Here is a 20,220-nt window from a genome sequence, read left to right as displayed (position 1 = left end):
GTGCGGCCCCAGGCTGCCGCCCCCACCCTGCCTTGCAGCCAGGCGGTCTGAGGCTCAGGCTTCTGGGTCACCAAACCCATAAACTGCAGCACTGAAAGGGGTCACGGTGATAATTTAGTTTTAAAGCCTGATTATACGTGCAAAGACTGGAGAGGTAAAGGAAACTCCCAGGGCCTCCCAGGACGGGAATGGCCAAGCTGGGAGGCGCGGCAAGGTCAGCAGTGGCTACACTGCCGAGCAGGCCCCAGCCCCTCCTCCTGGTTCTGAGAGGGGTGGAGAGCTGGGCTTGCCCACCCTGTCCCGCTGCACCTGGAGGCTCCCTTGCTGGGTTCTAAGGACCCAGTCCCAGTGACAGAGCAGCCAGAGGGCCTTGGGGGACATCTCCAGCAATACCAGATGCTCTGGGCCAGAACAACTACAGCAGCAGGTGCAGGACACCAGGATTCCCGCTAAATCCTGCCTGTCTTACCCCAGTGGGGTCACATGTGGGTGGAGAAGGGGAAGACAGGTTGAGGAAGGCAAAGCTCTGCCAAGCCCTTCCCCAGGGAGCCCGAGAGGCCCCAGAGCGTGTGCAGGCAGGCAGCCTGCGGCAATTTCAATCGGCACCACAAGCTGCTGTGCTTTTCTACCCCAAATGGGACAAAAACATCCAAAAAATGGAACCAGATTAGAATCTCCCCAGCAAGCACCGGGTGGCCTGAGGGCATGAGCCTGCAGATGAAAACATGGCCTCTCCCACCCAGCTGCGGCCTGCAGTGGCTGCCGAGGAGGGTCAGGAAGAGAAGACAGGACAGCAGAAAGGAGAAGAATGTGAAGAACTGTGTGCTGGAGTTGTGTCTGGACATGCAGAAGCTTCTGGAAACACAGGGAGAGGGGTGGCCGTCGGGGCCCCCGTCAGGGTGGGGGTGGGCAGGGCACAGGCCCCGGCTCCAAGGGCAGCCTGGGGGACCATCCGCCATCTTGCGGGTCCTCACCCTCAGTAGCCAAGCGAGGTAACAGTACAGTCCCAATCGTGCCTCTTGTAGACAGGAGTAATGCCTCCTGTTAGGAAACTGTCTTCTTACATCTACCCTTCGTTCAAGTTCATTCCCTGTTGTTTGTTTTAGTTTTACTCAGTAGTAAGAAAAGACCCAACCTTGACAGCACATGGGGGTGCACTGAGGTTGACGATGCGGAGGGCGGGATGGTGGGAGAGGGCCTTTGACCTTTCCCTATGGCCTCTTCAACCCACCCCTGTGACGGAAAGTGTGACTGAGCACGGGCAGCCTCTCTGAGCTGGTGCATGAACTTATGGGGCCAACCCAGGAGCCCACTGTCCTAAGCCCCTGATGCGGGCCTGCTCACAAGCCTGCTGGTAATCCTAACATTCAGACCACTACAGTCTCCCCTTGGTGCAGAGGAAACAGCCATGGGCCTATAACTCTGGTTCCTCAGGCTTGGCTGGAGGGAGTCATGACAGGCTGCTTGGTCACTGAAGGTCCAGAGCCAAGTCACACACGGGCACACCACTGGCCCAGGTCATCTTTATCTTGGCAGGGGCTGGCTCAGAGCAGGCTCTGGGTGGAAACGGCAGGAGGACTGGGCATTGTTCTCCCCTGCGGCCCCTCACAGCTGGTGACCTGCTCAGCAGCCTGGCCTGGCAAGCTGCCGGGAGGAGCCAGGCGCCAGCTGAGGTCTGCTGGAGCTGGAGGCCAGCCTGGGTAAAGGCTGGGCGGTGCCGGCTCTGCTTTTGTGCAGCAGGCACTTCCTAAGGCCTATCCTTTCATTGAACATGAGCGGATGCTTGCTGCTGGGTTTCCAAACCTTCCTCCTCAGGTTCTACAAAGATCGACCCATTAGTCTGGTTTAACAGAGGCAGCTGGGCTTCGACACCAGCACATCATTGCTCTAGGAAGAGAAGTCATCAGGGTCCCAAAGGCTGGGAGCCTCAGAAGGCCACTCCAGTCATGTCCAGGGCAGTGTGACCATCACCAGGCTTCGTTCCACCCACGGCTGAGCCCTCCTCCAATAGCAGCACCCCCATCCGGACTCCTGTAAACTACCTGAGCACATCCTCACACTCTCATACACATTGTCCTCACAACAGTCCTTGGAAACTGGAATGACCGCACAGAGGAGGAGACCACGGACACACAAGGAAAGCCACAGGAGGAGGGAGACTGTGTAGAGAGATGGACAAGGCCTGATCTCCAGGAGTGCCACCCAGGCTCCTCACCTCTCTGGATGGCCCCCTCTGTACTGTACATTCTGCAACCAGAAACAAGTTCTCATCTGTTTAAGCCAATGCTAGGGGGGTTTCCATCCCTTGTGGCCAAATGTAATCCTCAGATAGACGTGCATGACACTCATTTGCAATTCCCAGCCACACGACCCCAGCGTGAGAACTTTCCCCAAAACCTGTAAACAGGAATGGCCACACTCACCCTCTATGCAAAGAAGGGTGAGTTTCAAGGTGTGAGGGGAGTAGACATGTGACTGTGTCCCCATAATGGGCTCCTCTATAGCTTGGGAAAGAGAATCTGACTAGTGATGTCAAAGGAAGAGAGGCTGAGGAAGGAAGCCTCAGGCCCTGGCCTTTAGGAAGAGAAAGCCAAAGGCATGCTGTTGTGGTCCCCACCCGATGCACACAGACGCCCACACAGAGTCCCACGAACTCTCTCTCACACACACACCCAGAAACACAGACACACAGATTCCTGCTAACTCTTTCTCCCCCCGCCCACACACACACAGACAAACACAAATGCACAGTTTCTTACACACTCGCATACAGAGACACACAGAGCCACACTGGGCAGGGGAGCGGGGGGTGGAGTGAGAATGTGGAAGTCAGGTGAGCGGAGGTCTTTTCCTTTGCAGGGGGTGCAGAGAGAGCCTCCCTGACGCCTCTGGGAACATGGTCCCAGTCTTCTGCCACGGGAAGCCGTGTGGTGACTCCGATTTCCCTGGAAGTCGGCCACTTTTTTTCAGAGGAAGGTCAATTGCTTCCAAGGTCAACCCCATCTGCACGGAGCAAGCGGCACCTGGTCATGGGAAACAATCTACCCAAGGTTTTTTCCATAAAGAGAAAGGTGAGATCAGACGGAAGCCCGGGTCCCTGAGAACGCGGCAGGATCAGGCTTCCCATGCACGCCGCGGGCTGGAGAGCCTCCCAGCGCATGGAGAACCCAGACTGTCCGTGCTCAGGGTCATCAAAGGGGGACAGGCAGCTCAAGGGTCCCAAATGGATTCAGATGAGTGACAGGAGAGCCAGGTGTGGCCCCACCCTGCTAGGGACCCTGGGTCAGTGCCTTCCCCTCTCTGCCCACAGGTGGCTCATCTGAAGGGGAGGTCTACACTCCCACTGAGTCACTTCCAACTCAACAGCCTAAGGCTTCATCTCTAATTGGCTCCAAAGGACCCAGAGTGTCAGACTGTGCTGTTGGACTGTCACCCCCACTGCTGCTGTCCTTGCAGCATCTGGGCCGGGAGGGCAGGGAAAGGGCTCATGGGGCAGAGCACATACTCATTGCACCCACTTACAGCTCTGCCTGTGCTGGAACCCCCTGCCTGTGCCGGAATCTTCTTGTTGAGACTTGGTTTGTAGGTTAAGGGCACCCAGGGCCCTCTGCGAGCCTGGCAAAGCTGACCTGGCAGGCAGATGGTTCTGATCCCTGCTTCCTGTACCCAAGAAGCTTCATTCTTCCCTTGTTCCCTCTGACACTTCTGTCCTGGATCCCAAAGGTCACAGCCCCCACCAGAGAGAAGTGTGCCTGCGCCTGGCCCCCTCCCACTACAGCCCACTACAGCCACCTTCAGGGTGGCTCTCTGGAAGTCCACCCTGGGCTCCTATCAAGAGCTCTAGCTACTTTTCCTGAGGACCTTGGTTCCAAGGGCCCTTGGGGTCAGGGAGGTCCTTGAAATGGCAGCAATCCCCAGGAATGTGCCTGCGGGGGCGAGGGGAGCCACTTGGCACCAGTCCCTCTGGAGCAGCTCCAGGCAAGACAGGGAGACAGAACAGCAGCGGCACTGACCCTCACTTTGGACGTCTATCTCCCGGGCCTGTGGCCATCGTGAAGGACACCAGCCAGCCTGGCCTTGTGTATGGGCCAGATCGTGTCCTCCCCCACCCCTGAGATCATGTTGAAGTCCTCACCCTCAGTACCTCAGAATGGGACATATTTGGACATAGGGCCTTTGAAGAGGTGATTAGAGTAAAATGAGGTCATCAGGGTGGGCCCTCATCCAACATGACTGGTGTCCTTACAAGCAGCAGAGATTAGGACACAGACACACAGAGAGAAGAGCGTGTGAGGACACAGGGAGAGGACGGCTGTCTGCAAGCCAGGGAGAGAGGCCTAGAACCGATCCCTCCCTCGTGGCCCTCAGAAGGAACCAGTCCTGCCGACACCTTGATCTTGGACTTCTGACCTCCAGAACCGTGAGAAGTGAAGGTCTGTTGTTTAAGTCACCCGGTTCATGGGACCTCATTCTGGCAGCCTGAGCTGACTGATAAACTTGTGCTAAGCATCAGATAAGCATCTACTTCCCCAGGGGCTCTCCCCAGGCCGGCCCTGGACTCATGAGAAGGAAGGCTGCCCAGCTATGCAACCGATGAGCCTGGGGTCCACCTTCACTCCCCAGCTCTCCTGTGGAAGCAGCCACCTTTGCTGGGGGAGGGAAGGCTTCTCATAGCAGGCCATGGTTGCTGACGGCTCCTGAGACCCCAGCAGGCTTGCAGAACAGCTACCAGGGCTTTCGTGATCTCTCGAGTCCCTCCCAGCTCTGATTCCCACCCGTTCTCACAGCTCACACACACTGTCCATCTGACGGGCCGTTTCCAAAAGGGTTGCTGGAGAGGCTTCAGGCAGGGGGTGCTGCTGGCTCCAAGGCCCGTGAGGAGGCTGGCTCAGGTCGGAGGAGTGAGACCTGCCAGTAGAGCTTCCCTGCCCCATCAGCAGCCCCATCCTCGCCCACACCCACGTGCAGGGGAAACCCTCTGCTCCAGTCCTGAGGAAAGAAGTGCATGGACACCAGGTGCTAGAGACTCCCTTGCCAACGTCTGATGGGAAAGCTCCCTTGCCAGGGCTCACAAGGCCTGAATGCATTAGGCAGAGAAACCACCTTGATCTGAATCCTGGGACGTTGTTGTCAGCGAAGGTAGGAACTTGCCAGGATCTCCTAGATGCCTGATCCCTGGAGCTAATCACGAGGCCACGTGGGATGCCAAGGACTGCAGCTCACGCCAAAGGGCACATGGCCTGTGGCTCTCCTGGCTTAGGGGAGATATCCTTCTCTGCTTTGAGTAAGACTGTTTTGTGCACCTGGACACCATCCACTAAGAAAGCAGGGTTGTGAGGTCCTGTGGACAGGCCCTGCCACATGGCCAGGCTGATCTCTGGCTGCCCTGGAGGTCAGGCAGGAGTGCAGAATGCTCGGTATAGGGAGACAGAAAAGGTCAATGTCTTCAGAGAAAATCAGGATCCGAAGGCTTCCCACATCCCCACGTCTCTTGTGTGTGTCGAGTCCATGGAGGGAGCCTGATGGGACTCCCCTAGAGGTGGCACTGGGGAGAAGACAGGTGTCAGGCACCAAGGTATGTCCAAGCACCTGTTTCTTCTCCACTCCCCAAAGCAGGGTGTGAAGGATCAGCCACCAAGAAACATGGGCAAGCTGGCAAAGGCTATCAGGGCATTCTGGGACTGAGGGGACCTAAAGTAATGTGGCAGGGAAGACACCGGATGGGCAGAGTGATGGGGGAAGGGGACTCAGAGACACCAGAGATGAGGAGAGAATGCTGACCCAGAGGGCCTGGTCTCTAAGCGGTGTCAAGCTTCGAGGTACAGGACATGGGAACAAGGAAGCCCAAAGACAGTGTCAGAGAGCCCTAGGAAAGGAGTTTCTTATTATCACCATCGTTATTATTTAATTTGCACAGAGTGAAATTCACTCCTTTTGTTGGTGTACAGTGCTGTGGGTATTTTCACATACAGCAGGTTCTTGTAACCACCACCACAGTCAGCACACACAACAGGCCAGCAAAGAACTCCCTCTGCCCCACCTTGGGCGTCACCGCCCCACCCTGACTCCTGAGCAAGCGCTGATCTGGCGTCTGTCCCTATAGTTTCACCTTTTTTCAGAATGTCTTATTCCAGGATTGTACAGTATGTCATCTTTTAAGATTTCCCTTTTTCACTTAGTCACGTGCATTTGAGATTCATTCACATTGTTGAGTGAGTCAACAGTTCACTCATTTTCGGTGCTGAGCAGTATTCCCTTGTATGGACGTGCCCCATTCACCCACTGCAGCACTCTTGGGTCATTTTGTTTTTGGCAATTATGAATAATGCTTCCATGCACAGGTTTTTATGGGAACACAAACTTGCATTTCTCTATGATAAATATCTAGGAGTAAGACTGTAGGGTATTACGGCAGGTCGATGATAAACTTTGTAAAAAACTGCCAAGCTGTTTTCCAGAGCGGCTGTGCCATTTCAATTCCCACCAGCAGTGTAGGAGATCAGTGGCTCCTCATCCTCACCAATGCTTGGAATTGTCAGGACTTTTTATTTTCAACATTTGAACAAGTGTGTAGTGTTATCTTACTGTGGTTTTAATTTGCATTTCCCTAATGATGAAGGATGTTTTATGTATTTATTTGCCATCCGTCTATCTTTGGTGAAGTGTCTGTTCGAGTATTCTGCCCATTTTTAATTGGGTTGTTTGTTTTCTTGTTGCTGAGCTTTGAAAGTTCTTTACATATTGCAGATTCAAGTCCTTCATCAGATACGGAGTGAGCAAGTATTTTCTCTCCATCTGTGGCTTGTGTTACGGAAGGAGCATCTTAAAAGGTAAGCTGGACACATCACTCAAATCACTCTTCTCCTTAAAGCCCTGCAGTGGTTTCCAGTGCTGTCAGGATGGGACCCACTTCCTGTCCAGACTCCAACGAGCTGGCCTCACCCCTCCCTCCCTTTCCTCCCTTCTGACCAAGGGTCCACCAAGCCCTTTCCTGCTTCCAGACTTTCACACTGCCCGGACTGCTCTTCCTTCAGCTTCCTTGTGTCTGTTTTCTCCTCATATCCCAAGTCTCATCTCAGTGTCCTCAGAGAGCTCCTCCCAGGCCACCTTGCAGAGCAGCTTCCCCCAGTTACTCTCTTTCCACTCTTGATTTCCTCCACACAGCTCCCCACAATCTCCAATTATCTTCGTCCTTTCTTCTTTGTTTATTGTCAGCTTCCCACTGCAAAGCAAGCTCCAAAGGCCCATGTCTGTCTTGGTCACCACTGTAACCCTGTGCCTAGCATGTAGTAGGTGCTCAATTAACATTTGCTGAGTCAACAAACAAACAGTGCAAATGTAACTCTGGGCCAACGTGCTGCCCTTCCCACGGGGAAAGGCCATTTCATTTACCCCATGTATCTGGAGGACAGAATGAGGAGGCAAGCTAATAAGCCCCTCATATCCCTGGTCACGGGCAGCTCAACCATGCATGACTCCCAACTCTTAAATTCTCCATGATAACGAGGGAGCGAGGATCACTGAAATCTGCAGATAAGCCCCAGACTTCATTTCAGCTGTCTGCGTCAACCTCGTGCAAAGCTCCGCTTTCCTTCCCCCCACAGTTGCTAACAAAGCACAAAACAATAAATGTTACAAGTCACACGGCCTTGCCGTCCCCTGCCTCTTTTGGATTAAGGTGCAGACAGCAGGAAGTGCAGGAGGGAGGGGAGCCCCGTAATCCCAAACTGAGTTATTTGACCCTCCGTGATCTAGTTAACTACAGTCTTCCTGCACCTGTTTTACAGCTGAGCAAAAAGCACAGCTCCTGCAAATGGTTCCCAGAATGCGTGAATGTGCGTGTGTGCGTGTGTGTCTGCATGAGTGGGTCTGGGGCGGGGGGCAGGTCTGGGGTGGGAGGCAGGGCTGGAGCGCCTGGGCCCTGTGCAGCTCAGGCCTCACGTCCTCCTCCAAGCCCCAGTCCGGTCAGGGAGCCCTTCAAATGGCCCCTGGTCTTTCTCAGCAGCACTTTCTGAACCTACTCAGTGCTGTGGGGATCGGCATAAAGTCCACACCAGCCTGAGCCCTTCCAGGGAGGGGCCAGGTCCCTCATCACTCACAGAAAGAACTAAGGCAACCAGAGAGCCAAAGGAATCGTCTCTGCTTTGTGTATATGCTGACCATGGCAGAGGGTTCTGGTTTTCCTATTTTCCTCAACTTGTACAAATAATCAAAATAACTAACACATATGGAGTGCATGCTATGTGCCAGGCCGACCCTTCATCATCCCACTGAATCTGCACCACAGCCCTAGGAGGGATGAGGTCTGTTAGCATCCCCAGAGTACTTGAACCCTGGTCTGAATAACTCCAACTTCCATGCTTTTAAAAGCTATGCATCCCAAGTCTGTTTGTGGGAGCCCACACAGTGCTCTCCTGGCAGCAAAAGCCTGAAAGACACTTTCCCAAGTAAAGTGCACTAAGCACTCTGGCTACCAAACCTGGAACCTCCATGAACACAGGGAACTCAAAGATCAGCAGTCTTTTCTGCTCAAACACAAGGGATCCCTGGAGATCCTGAGAATGTCTGTTGATCTGGGATGATGGTGGGCCTGAGAGTAAGGGTTCTCATCTCCAGGCAGGGGAGGAGTGCCCAGGGAATAAACCTCAGGGCTGGGCTGGGAAGATCGTGCTCTGGTGCAGGGTGCACTGTGTGTGGGCCGAGTCACAGGATCAGGGACTCTCTTCAATTGTAAAGACGTTGGAACAAAAACACCTTCACCTGATTCCCTGGCTCTACCAGCTTTTCTGAGTCACCAGATCACAAACTTCACAGCTACGAAGAATTGTCCTATTATATCAGGGACCCATAAGATTTTGACTATTTAAAAGGAGCACATGGAATATGGGATGTCAAAGCTGGAACGGACTCAGAGACCAGAAATAAAAATATAATTCCACAGATGAGGAGACTGAGGTCTAGAGAGGTCACATGACTTGCCTGATGCCCTGTAAACTTTTCACGTGAAGCTAAATCTGTAGAGAGGGTTTTGGATATCCTTACCTACTAGCGAACTGGGAAAAGATGCACCAACAGAGGTCACAGTTGGAGTTAAGCTCTTCCACTGGGGATCTTCTCTCCCAACTGCAGGATCTGAGGCATCGCTTTCTCTCTCCCAGTGGACGCTGGCCTTTCCTTGCCATAACGGAGGCCACTCCTGGGGTTGGGGTTTCTGCCTTCAAACCTGGAGCTGCTCCAGCCACTGACTACCTTCCTGCCTCAGATGACCAACTCTTTTTCCTGCACCCTCCAACATGACAGAAAATGAGAATGCGACTAGGGACCCACAAAACGAAAGGGGTTTTTGTATTTTGTAGGGCATGTAGATGCTGCCTTAGAGTCAGAAGGCCAAGAGGGTCCCAGGTTCTCAGCTGTGCTGTGACTAAACCCTCAAATGATCAGATCTAAATACACACATGTGCCCATACACCCGAACACATACATGCACATACACACAAGTGCATGCACACACATACACTATCCGGCAGTGATGACGGTCTCATCTCATGCCTTGATCTGAACATTTTGATCTCAGGCTGCACTAGCTAAGCTCCTAGTCTTGCCCAGCAAGAGTTAAAAATTATAAATTTTTAAATACTCTCCTCCCCCCAGTTCTCATCAAGAATCATAAAAATATTTAAATTCATTGATTATAAATCTCTCCCCTCAAAAGAATAAATCCTGGGGCCTAGGCCACCTGTGAGTCTTCCTTTAATCAGCAAGAGCAATTCACCATCCTCATTTGTTATTCTCCATGGTTCTCATCCTTGACTACACATTAGAATCACCTGGGAAGCTTTACCAATTCCCAATGCCCAGGTCTCATCTGGACCCATTAATTAAACCAGAATCTCTGGGGGTGGGACCCAGGCAGCAGTATTTCTACATCTCCCCAGAGGATTTCGATGTGCAGCCAAGAGTGAGAATCACAGCACAAGTTAGAGACAAATACACTGATGATGCCATGAAGTGAAGGTCAGAATCAAGAATGAGACAGACATGGGGGTTCTGTGCACAGTGGCCCAGGGAGCCGGAGGGGGCAAGACAGGTGCTCACTTCCTACCCAACCTGCAACACTTGGCAGAGCTGCCGCAAGAAGTAAGGGGTGGACGGGAGCTGCAATAATGCACTAGCAAAGACGGTGGGGACAGCTGCTCTTCTTAGGACTCGAGCACCTTCCTGCAAGCCGTCATTCAGCCCCGTTAACTGGAGACTTAGAGGAGCAGGGCAACGAGTGATCGAAACAGGCTGCTCAGTGAGATGGAACGCAAGCCCTTTGCAGGGGGATGCTAGATGCGGTGGTCAATTTCTTAATTCGCATCGCAATTTGGTTCACGGGAGAATTCTGGAATGTCTTTATCCATCACAGATGGCTTGGGAAGATGGTAAATTAATATTGTTATCAATGGAGGCATGGCTGAAATGGTTGAAGAGCAACATCTTCTTTGCCAGCTCTAAAAAGAAAGAGCCCCCCAAAGTCCATAAAGAAGACAAATGGTAAACAAAACCTCCTATCTTTTGACAGATTCCAGGGTGAGTATCATTCACAAATCATTCTGCGGAGAAAAGGGAGAAATTTATCTCATCTGACTTTGTATAGGACAACAGCCCACACCATAATGAGACTATCCCAGTGCTGTGAAATTGTGCTGAATAGCTGGAGAGTGCAGCCGCCTGTTCCCGGGGCATGTTTATTACAGTCCTTTGTATGCACCAACCCTGCCAGCCCCAGTTTGCTTCTAAACTAGGGGAGGGGAGAAAGAACCCAACAAATTTGTTGCTATGAAACTTCCCAAATGGGGGCCTGCATAATCACGTTTGGAATCTGATGCCCTTGCTCCAGGCTGTTCTTGTCTGGTCCACCCCTGCTCTAAATTGAACAAGGTCCTGAGTCAGCCAATCGCCAGTAGTGTATGGGTGGCCTCGGCCCCCTGCCCGGGCCCCTCCCAGGCCCTGAGAAGTCAGGGATAAAGAGAGAGGGCCGCAATGGCCATTCCCAAGCCAGCTTGGGAAGTCATCCCGATTCCCCTGTGAAATTCATCTGAAACAAAGAAAGAGGTGCAGCCTTCACCTGAGGACCTCTCACTGGGGCTCCCTGAGGTCAGTCTCAGGAGCTGAGGCCTGGGGGTATCACCATCCCTGAAAGACTTTGGAAGCCTCTGACAGCAAGCCATCAAAGATCAAAATGCTGGGCCCAAAGTGTTTCCAACCAAGGAACCATTTCCTTAAACTGCCTGGCCCTGGGAAGACTAGGTAGAAGACTCCTATGGCGAGGGGTGAGGCGGCGTGGGGGGAGGTGTGCGGAGATCTCAAGGATATGCATCTCTACATCAGGGTCTGGACAACCTGAAGTTGTATACTGCCAAGATCTCAGGGTCTCTCTTTGGTAGGAAGTGTCCCTTGGGGGAAATGAGGCTTCAAAGTTCGTTCCCACATCCCTTAAAGGAGTGACACCAGGAAAGGGAGGACCAGAGGGAAAAGATCTACAACTTCCAAGAGATGCCCTTTCTCAACAATCAGGTGGCAGCTTCCTTGAAGCATTGTCTTTCCTCCCACCAGTCACGTGGTAGGTTCCTTGAGGCATTGTCTTTCCTCCCCAATCAAAAGGCACTGAGAGCCCCACCCTTTCCTGCCACATTTCTTCAGCAGGACATGACTGTGTCTTTCTCAGCAGAATCCATCCTTAGATTTTTCCATTCCGGTGAGTTCTTCTCCCAGGGTTGCCACTAAGGCTGAGGGCAGCTGCTGTCCAGAGCTGGGAAGGAAGACAGCCATCTAGGCTGGCCACAGCATTTAGAATCATAAAACAGGAACAGGTCTCATCTGTCTGCACCTGTCCTCCTAGAAGCCAGGAAAGGAAGCCAAACTTTTGCATGCCATTCAACCAGAGGGGCAGAGCTCTGGAGATCAGCCTGCAGGTTCCCAGGATTCTGAGCAGTGAGAGGCAGCACGTGGCCCTTGTCCTTGCCCATAGCAATAGAGGGGCAGGTAGAGATGACCAAGGCCCCATTCCTTCCTGCCTCTCCAGGAGACGTGCATTTCGGCTCTGACAGCAGAAACTGGCATGACAGGAAATGACTACGGCCCTTCCTTGTAGAGCCCAGACTTTCCCACCCAGGGAAACAGGACTGCCCACCCACCTGAATGACTGAGGTTGGTTAAAATTTCCTGGCCAAACCCACAAGAAATCTATGTGCAAGCCAGCTGTTTACAAGACCCCTGGCCTCAATTTCTTCTGTAAAAGAGAGACAGCAAATATTCTGGGCACAGGAAAAGGAACTGCGTACCTTCCAACTGTGTTCTCTGAAAACCCAAAGCCATCCTTCCCTGGTCTTGCTGTGCTCACACCTTCCTGACCCTGTTCTAGGGTCTCTTTGCCTGGGCCACCTTTGCATTCTCTGCTCAAAGACTCCTGGGGGAGACTGAAAGAGTTATTTTTTTGATGTGGATCTACCTTTATGCTCAAACTTCTCTTGGCAACCACCAGAGGCAGCCGTAAGTCCACAGATCTGGAAGAAGAGCTCACTTGCGAGACATCCTACTCATCCCTGTGCATTTGGAAGAGGTATTTCTCCTGAAGGAGACACACTGTAAACATGGGTGGTTATTTTTGTGTTTTTTAGAAGAAAAGTGTTTGGCCCAAGCAGACCTGGCTTCATGGGCCCCAAGCTCAGAAGGGCACATACCTGGTTGAAGCTGTGCTGTTGCTGTTTTGAAATTCTTAATAGTTTTTAAATAAGAAGCCCCTTATTTTCATTTTGTGCTGAGGCCTGCAAATGATGTAGTCAGTCCTGTATTCAAGTGCCCAAAGTGTGGTGGATTTCCTGTTAAGATGACACTTTTGTTCCATCCAAAGGCTAGACAGTCACCATGAAAGGGTTCCTCTACTGCAGCTCGACACCAGCCCTTGTGACCCTCCTATGCCAGGGTCTATACAGGATCATGTCAGGACGCTGTCCATGTTGAATTGTTGCCCAAGAGCCCTCAGAGGTAAGCATCTTCTTGGGAAGCCATGCTCGGGACAGGCCCTGACCCCAGGGCCTGAGTTTTGCAGCAGGAGAGCCCTGGAATTCCCAAAAGCTAATGGGGGGCGGGGGGCGCCACTTCTCAATCACCCTCCAACATAACTAGATTCCCCTGCATTTCATCAGCTCCTCTGAGTCATCTGACCATGGCTTCATTTTTGTTGGTGGGAGAAAAACAAACAGCAGAAAGTTAAAACATTAGTGCTTGCTTCAGTGAACGAAAATAGAGTCTCCGGTCTCCTTTTAATTTTTTTGTCCCACGAAGTAAAACTATTTGCAGATGGATTCAATGTTCCTTCTGAGACCCTGCTCCCGAAACTGCCCACCTCGCTGCGCTGGTGCGTGTCTGTGTGTTGGGGGGTGGGGGGTGGGGTGCACATGTCCAGAGAAGTGTGTCTGTGTGGATTTGGTAAAAGAGAGTCCTTTGTCCCGAAGGTAAGCCTGGCGAACATGACTCGCGTCCCTGTGGTATGCGGCACACCTGTGCAGAAGCCTGGGTGGGGGAGGGGAGGGGAGGGCAGCGGGCTGGAGGCCTGCACCGTCCCAGGGGGTCACACCTTCTCCATTCTTCTCCTTTGAGCCATGTCTCCATCGCCCCTTTGTTTTGGCTTACACCTCCAAATACCAGGGAGGGGTAGAGGGTGTGTGTGTGTGTGTGTGTGTGTGTGTGTGTGTGTGTGTGTGTGTGTGTGTGTGTGTGTGTGTGTGTGTGTGTGTGTGTGTGTGTGTGTGTGTGTGTGTGTGTGTGTGTGTGTGTTTACACCTCCAAATACCAGGGAGGGGTAGAGGGGTGTGTGTGTGTGTGTGTGTGTGTGTGTGTGTGTGTGTGTGTGTGTTTACACCTCCAAATACCAGGGAGGGGTAGAGGGGTGTGTGTGTGTGTGTGTGTGTGTGTGTGTGTGTGTGTGTGTGTTTACACCTCCAAATACCAGGGAGGGGTAGAGGGGTGTGTGTGTGTGTGTGTGTGTGTGTGTGTGTGTGTGTGTGTGTGTGTGTGTGTGTGTGTGTGTGTGTGTGTGTGTGTGTGTGTGTGTGTGTGTGTGTGTTGACTTCAGAAAAGGAGAAAGGCAGAGGAAAGACTGGTGTTCCCAATGTCCCCCCACCACTGCCACCACCAAGCCCCCTAAGCGTGAGTCCAGCCTACCTTTACAGGCCTTCCGGTGGGTGATGGGCTTGCCCATGTCGCGGTAGTAGCCCTCCTTGCAATAGTGGCAGTGGCGGCCAGCGGTGTTGTGGCGGCAGTTGAGGCAGACGCCCCCGCTCTTGCGCCCGGACAGCTTGTAGAGCTCCATGTTGAAGCGGCACCGCCGGGCGTGCAGGTTGCAGTTACAGGCTGCAGGGAAGACAGGGACAGCCCGTCAGCCGCAGGGGTGCTGGCAGGATGGCACCCATGGGAGCCGAGAGATCCCCTCCCCCCAACACCGCATTCTCCTCCACTGCCGGAGTCAGGGACTGACTTCCGGAGATTTTCTTTGGCTCCCTCTGTCTGCATCCATAAGCATTTATTGAACACCTAATAGTACCAAGGCTAAGGCTCCCCCCAAATTCATATGTTGAAGCCAGAACCCCAGTACCTCCGAATGTGGTTGTATTTGGAGACAGAGTCCTTAAAGAGGTGAGTGAGTTAAAATGAGGCCCTTAGGGTGGGCTTTCCTCCAATTTGACTGGTGTCCTTATAAGAGGATATTTGGACACACAAAGAGACACCAGGGACGTGAACATACAGAGGAATGACCGGGTGAGGACACAGCAAGAAGGGAGCAGACAAGAAGGGAGGCCTTAGGAGAACAGCCCTGCCCTTCGATCTCGGACTCTGGCCTCAGGAACCGTGAGAAACAACCGTCTGGTGTTTAAGCCCCAGCTCGTGCTACTGTGGCGGGCAGACGGGCTTCTCGGTCACTGCGTCCCCCTCGCACACCCCCTCCTCCCCCTGCTGCACCATCATCCTCCCCACTGGTGACCCAGCCCTGGTCTCGGGGTCCCCTGGGGAAGACCTTCCACATCGTCCTCTCTCATTTCCTCCCTCCTGGCCCCACATCCGCCTACCTGTTCCCTACCCGCGCAGGTAGCTCAGGACTCAGCACCCTTTCCCTGCCCACCCTCATACCCTCCCCGGTCTGCCTCCTTCACCCCTCTGAGCTCCAGACTCCCAAATCGATATTTCCAGCTTCAGGTGCGGGTCTCCATTTGCACCAGAGGTGCCTCCCCCAACGTCCACTCACTCCTCTCATCCTGCCCCCCCCCCCAGCTGCCCTGTCACCTGAGCAGAGGCCCCCAGGCCACCTCCATACTAACCAGAGCAGGATCACTAAGCACCAATCTACTCTCGCTCACTCTACCACACCGTTCACCCCGCTTTTATGCTAAGTGTGTTCCAAACCACATGTGTTATTTCTAAAGAAATATATGTTTGGTGCCATACACTTGAAAAACAAAAAGCAGAACGGGGAAAAAATCGCACCCCTATTTCCACCAGCAGCTGTTAAAGTAGGGGTCTTTCTTTTCAGGCTTTAACATTTGCTCAGCTGTGGAGCTATTTAATTCTTTCCTAGAAACACGGATCATACTTGTATAGAGCTAGCTTTGTAGCCTATTTTTTCATAATATTAAACATTTTTTAATGCCAAATACTGTTCTTCATGATTTTTAAAGGTTGTCTGGTACTACGTTGTATGGATGTACACAGGGGGCTCGTTGGAGTCTGAAGTGAATGCATTTAAAAGTAGGGCCTCCCAGGGTTGGGCAGTGAGGCGGTTGCCACTTTTTCACTATTATAAACCACACAATGGTAACCACCTTTGAAAACAATAGCAACCACCTTGAACCACCTTTGAACATACATATTTGTACTCTTCTCTGATTACTGCTGTACAGTAAATTTTTCAAGATGGCATTGCTGGATTAAATTTTGGTTCTACATATTTTTAACTTTGGATCCAAATTGCCAAATTGTCCTCAAGAAAAGTTGTACTACCTTACTCTCCCACCAGAAGGATGTGACAGCTCCTATTTCAACACTCCCCTGAAATAACAATATGCCTTTGGTATCAACATTCTTTTTAAAATAATCTTTGCCAATTCGTCTGGGGGAAAAATATGCACATGATTTTAATTTGCATGTCTTTGATTACCAGGGAGGTTGGGCATTTCTCCACATACTTATTTTTCTATTTATATTTCTTTTTCGTGCATTGCCTGTTCATGCCATTTGCCCAGTTTTCAAACAAGGTGGGTTTTTTTTTTTTTTGTTTTTTTTTTTGATGCTGTCTTGTGCTCTTCTATATGATGGATGAAAAATCATTTGTCTTTCCAACCATACAAACTGCAAATATTTTTTTACCAGTTTCTTATTCATGTTACTTTTGTGATTTTTAAAAAATGTGTGCCTCTTTAATTTTTCTCTCTGATGTTAAGCTTTTTAAAAAGTTCTTCCTAGAGTCACCCTCCAAATCACTGGCCTATTAGTCACTCAATTTACAAGTGGAGCGGGAGGAGGGCTTTACAGGAGGTGCTGTGTGGGACACAAGAGAATAAAGACAGCTCATACCCTGAAGTCTGGAAGCAGCTGGAAGCCAAATTAGACCAGAGAATGACTCCCTAGAGCCTTACTAAGTATCCCCAAGGGCTGAGTTCAACCAGGCACAAAGAGTCTGTGGCTGGACCCTGCCCTCCTACACAGAGCACTGTCATGTCATGCTTATGCACATTCACAGTCTCTGTGGACTTACTCAGCCAGACGAGAGTGACGGGCACTGTTCAGATGAAGAGACCACCCGGACCAGGACCACAGAGCCAGTAAATGGGGACCCAGTACTGGAGCCTAGGTCTTCTGGCACCTGGTCCACTTCCCCAGAGGAAAGGACCTGCATCACTGGCAGTAACAGTTGGGCCTAGACTACAGCCTAGAGTCTGGATCTTTCCTACAAGCACAGAAATCACAGGGCCTGGTGCACCTGCCCGGGGACAGGGATCTGGAAGGATTATCCAGGTCTCACTTCCTTAGGCCCCTCTTGAACCAGAAAAGGCCTCATAGCAGCATCTTCTGGTCTTTCTTGGAGGCAGATGCTTTCTGTAAAGGCAGCTTTTGCTAACCTGCATCCCCAGCAGGGCCCACCCTAGCCTCTGAGCCCCCTTTCCCCACCCCAAAGAGAAGCTCAGCTGGTATCTCTCTTCCATATTCACCTTACACTAACACAATGTCCGTCCCAACTGGTCACACAAAAGAAAACTCAGAGGCGTAACATCAAAAGGCAGGGCTCCCCTCCCTCCCCCCACTTCTTGGAGCTGTCAGGGGACATCAAGTGGCAATTGCCTTCACTCAGACTTCTGCAAAGTATTTTATGGCTTGTTTTCTTTTCTCTTTGTTTTATTTTCTCTACACAAATGGAAAAATGCATCAGGCAAAGCAGCTCACATCTGAATCCCTCGGCTCCACAGGAAGGTGTCACCCAACTCCCGGCCTATCCCCAACCCCATCCTCAGAGAGACACATTAATCCTTCGTGCCTTCCTGTTTATCTCCTGCTTCTCTTGGAGGAAAAAATATTGGGTATTAGTTTCATTATCAGATTTCAAGGCGGGAAGGAAAGGGCAGCTTTGTGAGAAAAGAGGTCAGCCCAGGAGAGAAGGGGGTGGGGGAAGCAGAGAGTCTCCTGAGGGACCTGCATGGGCAAGGAGGGGGAGTCCTGCCCTGGCCAACCAGGCTCTGCCTCTTACCCAGGGGCCCTCAGCCACCTAGAGAGCCCCCAAGTTCTGTGCCCCATTCAGCTATCATGTGGGATCACTAAGAGTGCATCAGGTGTGGCTACCTTTCAGATCCAGGCATAGTGGGAGGCAGGGAGGTAGGAGCAGGAGAGCCCCCCTCCCACCCTCAACCAGAAACCTGGAAGGGAGACAGCCCCAAGAGATGGGCTCCTATTTTCCTCCCCCATCAAAAGGTCCTCTAAATCCTATTTTAACACATGCCTGTGACCACTTCTTAGCTCCCAACATCCCATAAACCTTTTTCAACCCCCCGTCCCCCAATCTGGAATTGCCCAACCCTGTGTCACCCCCCAGGTCAGTTCAACTCAACATACATTTATGGTGCTCTAGCTATGTGCCAGGCTCTGCTATGGAGACTCAGAGACAGATGACACACTCTCAACTGTCCATGGTCACCCCATCTAACAGAGAGGGCAGACCAGCACTCAAGTCAGCAACTCTCTGGGCAAGTGGGACAAATGCTCTCTTCAACTGTGTTGGTTCGTGGAGGACAGGGACAGTGTTTGCTCTTATATTCTCCAGTCCACAGAAGATCTTGATACATTTTTGTGTACAAATGAGAGAGAGAGAGAAATGGATGGATGAATGAATGGATGGATGGATAGATAGGATAGGTCAGTAAGTGGGTGGACGGATGGATGGATGGGATGAAATGGGATGGGATGAGTGGGGAGATGGAGAAATGGATGGGTAGGTGGGCAGGTAGGTAGGTGAGTAAGTAGATACGTAGACAGGTAGATAGATAGGTAGGTAGAGGATTTACTGCTTTGACCACACCCTGACAAGGCATGGCCTTCTGGTACTTTTTTCATCATTGCTTTGAACTACTTTAAACTTTTCAGGCTGCTTTAACTCATCAATTTAACTTCTATCCACCCAAGCAGACTGTAGTTAGTGCTTTAGGGAGAAAAACACACATCTAAGAGCCTCGAACTCCTCCTGGGACTCTGAACAGGGCCTTGAGCATAGAGACTGAATCTGTATCCATTGGTTTGTTGACTTTACCAAAACACAGGTGACAGCCCTCCCCAAAGACCCTGATAAACTAACCCCCAATCCCACCAGGACTACCCCAGGCCCTGAAAGCATACAGCAGATGTTGTTAAATTGTATCCTAACTCTGGCTCCCCTAAATGTCATGTGGCTCAGGGGCTCTCTCGCTGGAACAGGAAGGCCACTGGCAGTGGGTCTGCTCAGAGGCTCTGGTCTCGGCCCCAGGGCCTCTCCTCTGCCCTCCCAGCACACAAAATCATAGACTTCTCTGCCTTCCAGAGCAGTTCTGAGAAGATTGCCCCATTTTATTTCTGCAATATAACAGGGAATTTTGGACTTACATGTCTGCAGCTGAACTGTCCAAAATAACCCACCCACATGTGCACCATCCACAGGCTGCGTGCTTTTCATGCAAGAAACTGATCCCTAGTCCTGAGCTGCCTGTGCACCGGTGTAACCAGGGCTATCAGATCTTCATGATGAGTGGCACATTTTGATATGTCCAGGACACATGGACAGGTTGGGGCACAACAGGCACTGGAAGGGTTAGCGGGCAGTGCCACTGCCCTATCAGTTTGGTTGCCAATCACATCTGAGGCTGCTGGGTAAGTTCCCCCAGACCTACTCACCACACACTAAGTGTTCTCACTACTTCCCTGGGGAGCGACAGGAGCAGTGGCTCTCAACCAGGTGCAATTTTGCCGCCCAGCAAACATTTGGCAATGTCTACAAGCATTTTTGGTTGTCACAACTAGAGAAAGAAGGACTGCTTACAACTAAGTGATAGAGATCAGAGAGGCTGGTAAACATCCTGCAATGCACAGGACAGCCCCCGCACAACACAGTTACCCAGCCCCAAGTGTCAGCAGTGCTGAGTTTGAAACACCCTGTGTTAGAGGGGTTGTGACATCCCCCACCTCCAGAGTATGTGACTTTATGTCCCTCTGCTACTGCCTAAGATGCTCTGAGTGCAAAGGCTGCAGCTTAGAACGCTGCCCCAGGGAGTGACAATCATTCGCTCCTTCAACAAACACTTGATTAAAGCCTTTAAAAGGACCAGGCACTGGGGTAAGTTCAGGGGCCTCAGTGGCAAGCAAGAAAGAGTCCTGCTCTCAGGGTGCTTCTGATCTCAGAGGGGACATGGGCAGTGGTCTAGTAAGTGCATGACAAATCTGGAATTTCCAACTGTGACCAGTGCTGTCGGGACAGACAGTCGGGGAGGCCATTCTGCTGGGCCCTTCTGGGCCAAGGTGGAAGAGAGTTGGGGCACAGACAGGATATTCTGCCAGCGCTGCTCCAACTGTAACATTCACATGGTCCCCCGTGGATCCTGTTCTGATGCAGGTTCTGATTCAGGGGCTCTGAGGCAGGGCCTAGGAGCCTGCATTTCTAGCAAGCTC

At 51.7% G+C, this 20,220-nt stretch overlaps 1 protein-coding gene across 2 annotated transcripts in view; it reads right to left on the bottom strand.

The window, feature by feature from the left end:
* NTN1 (netrin 1) overlaps window positions 1-20,220 on the bottom strand; it is a 184,325-nt gene that overhangs the window by 49,535 nt on the left and 114,570 nt on the right. For both annotated transcript variants that reach the window (XM_063110824.1, XM_063110823.1), the window contains exon 3: window positions 14,209-14,397. In XM_063110824.1, coding sequence (XP_062966894.1) covers window positions 14,209-14,397 — 189 coding nt within the window. The remainder of the gene's footprint in view (window positions 1-14,208; window positions 14,398-20,220) is intronic.

The sequence above is a fragment of the Cynocephalus volans genome, chromosome 10 (genome assembly GCF_027409185.1).
Source record: "Cynocephalus volans isolate mCynVol1 chromosome 10, mCynVol1.pri, whole genome shotgun sequence".
NCBI lineage: Eukaryota > Metazoa > Chordata > Mammalia > Dermoptera > Cynocephalidae > Cynocephalus > Cynocephalus volans.
This window is presented reverse-complemented; position numbering and strand designations above follow the sequence as displayed.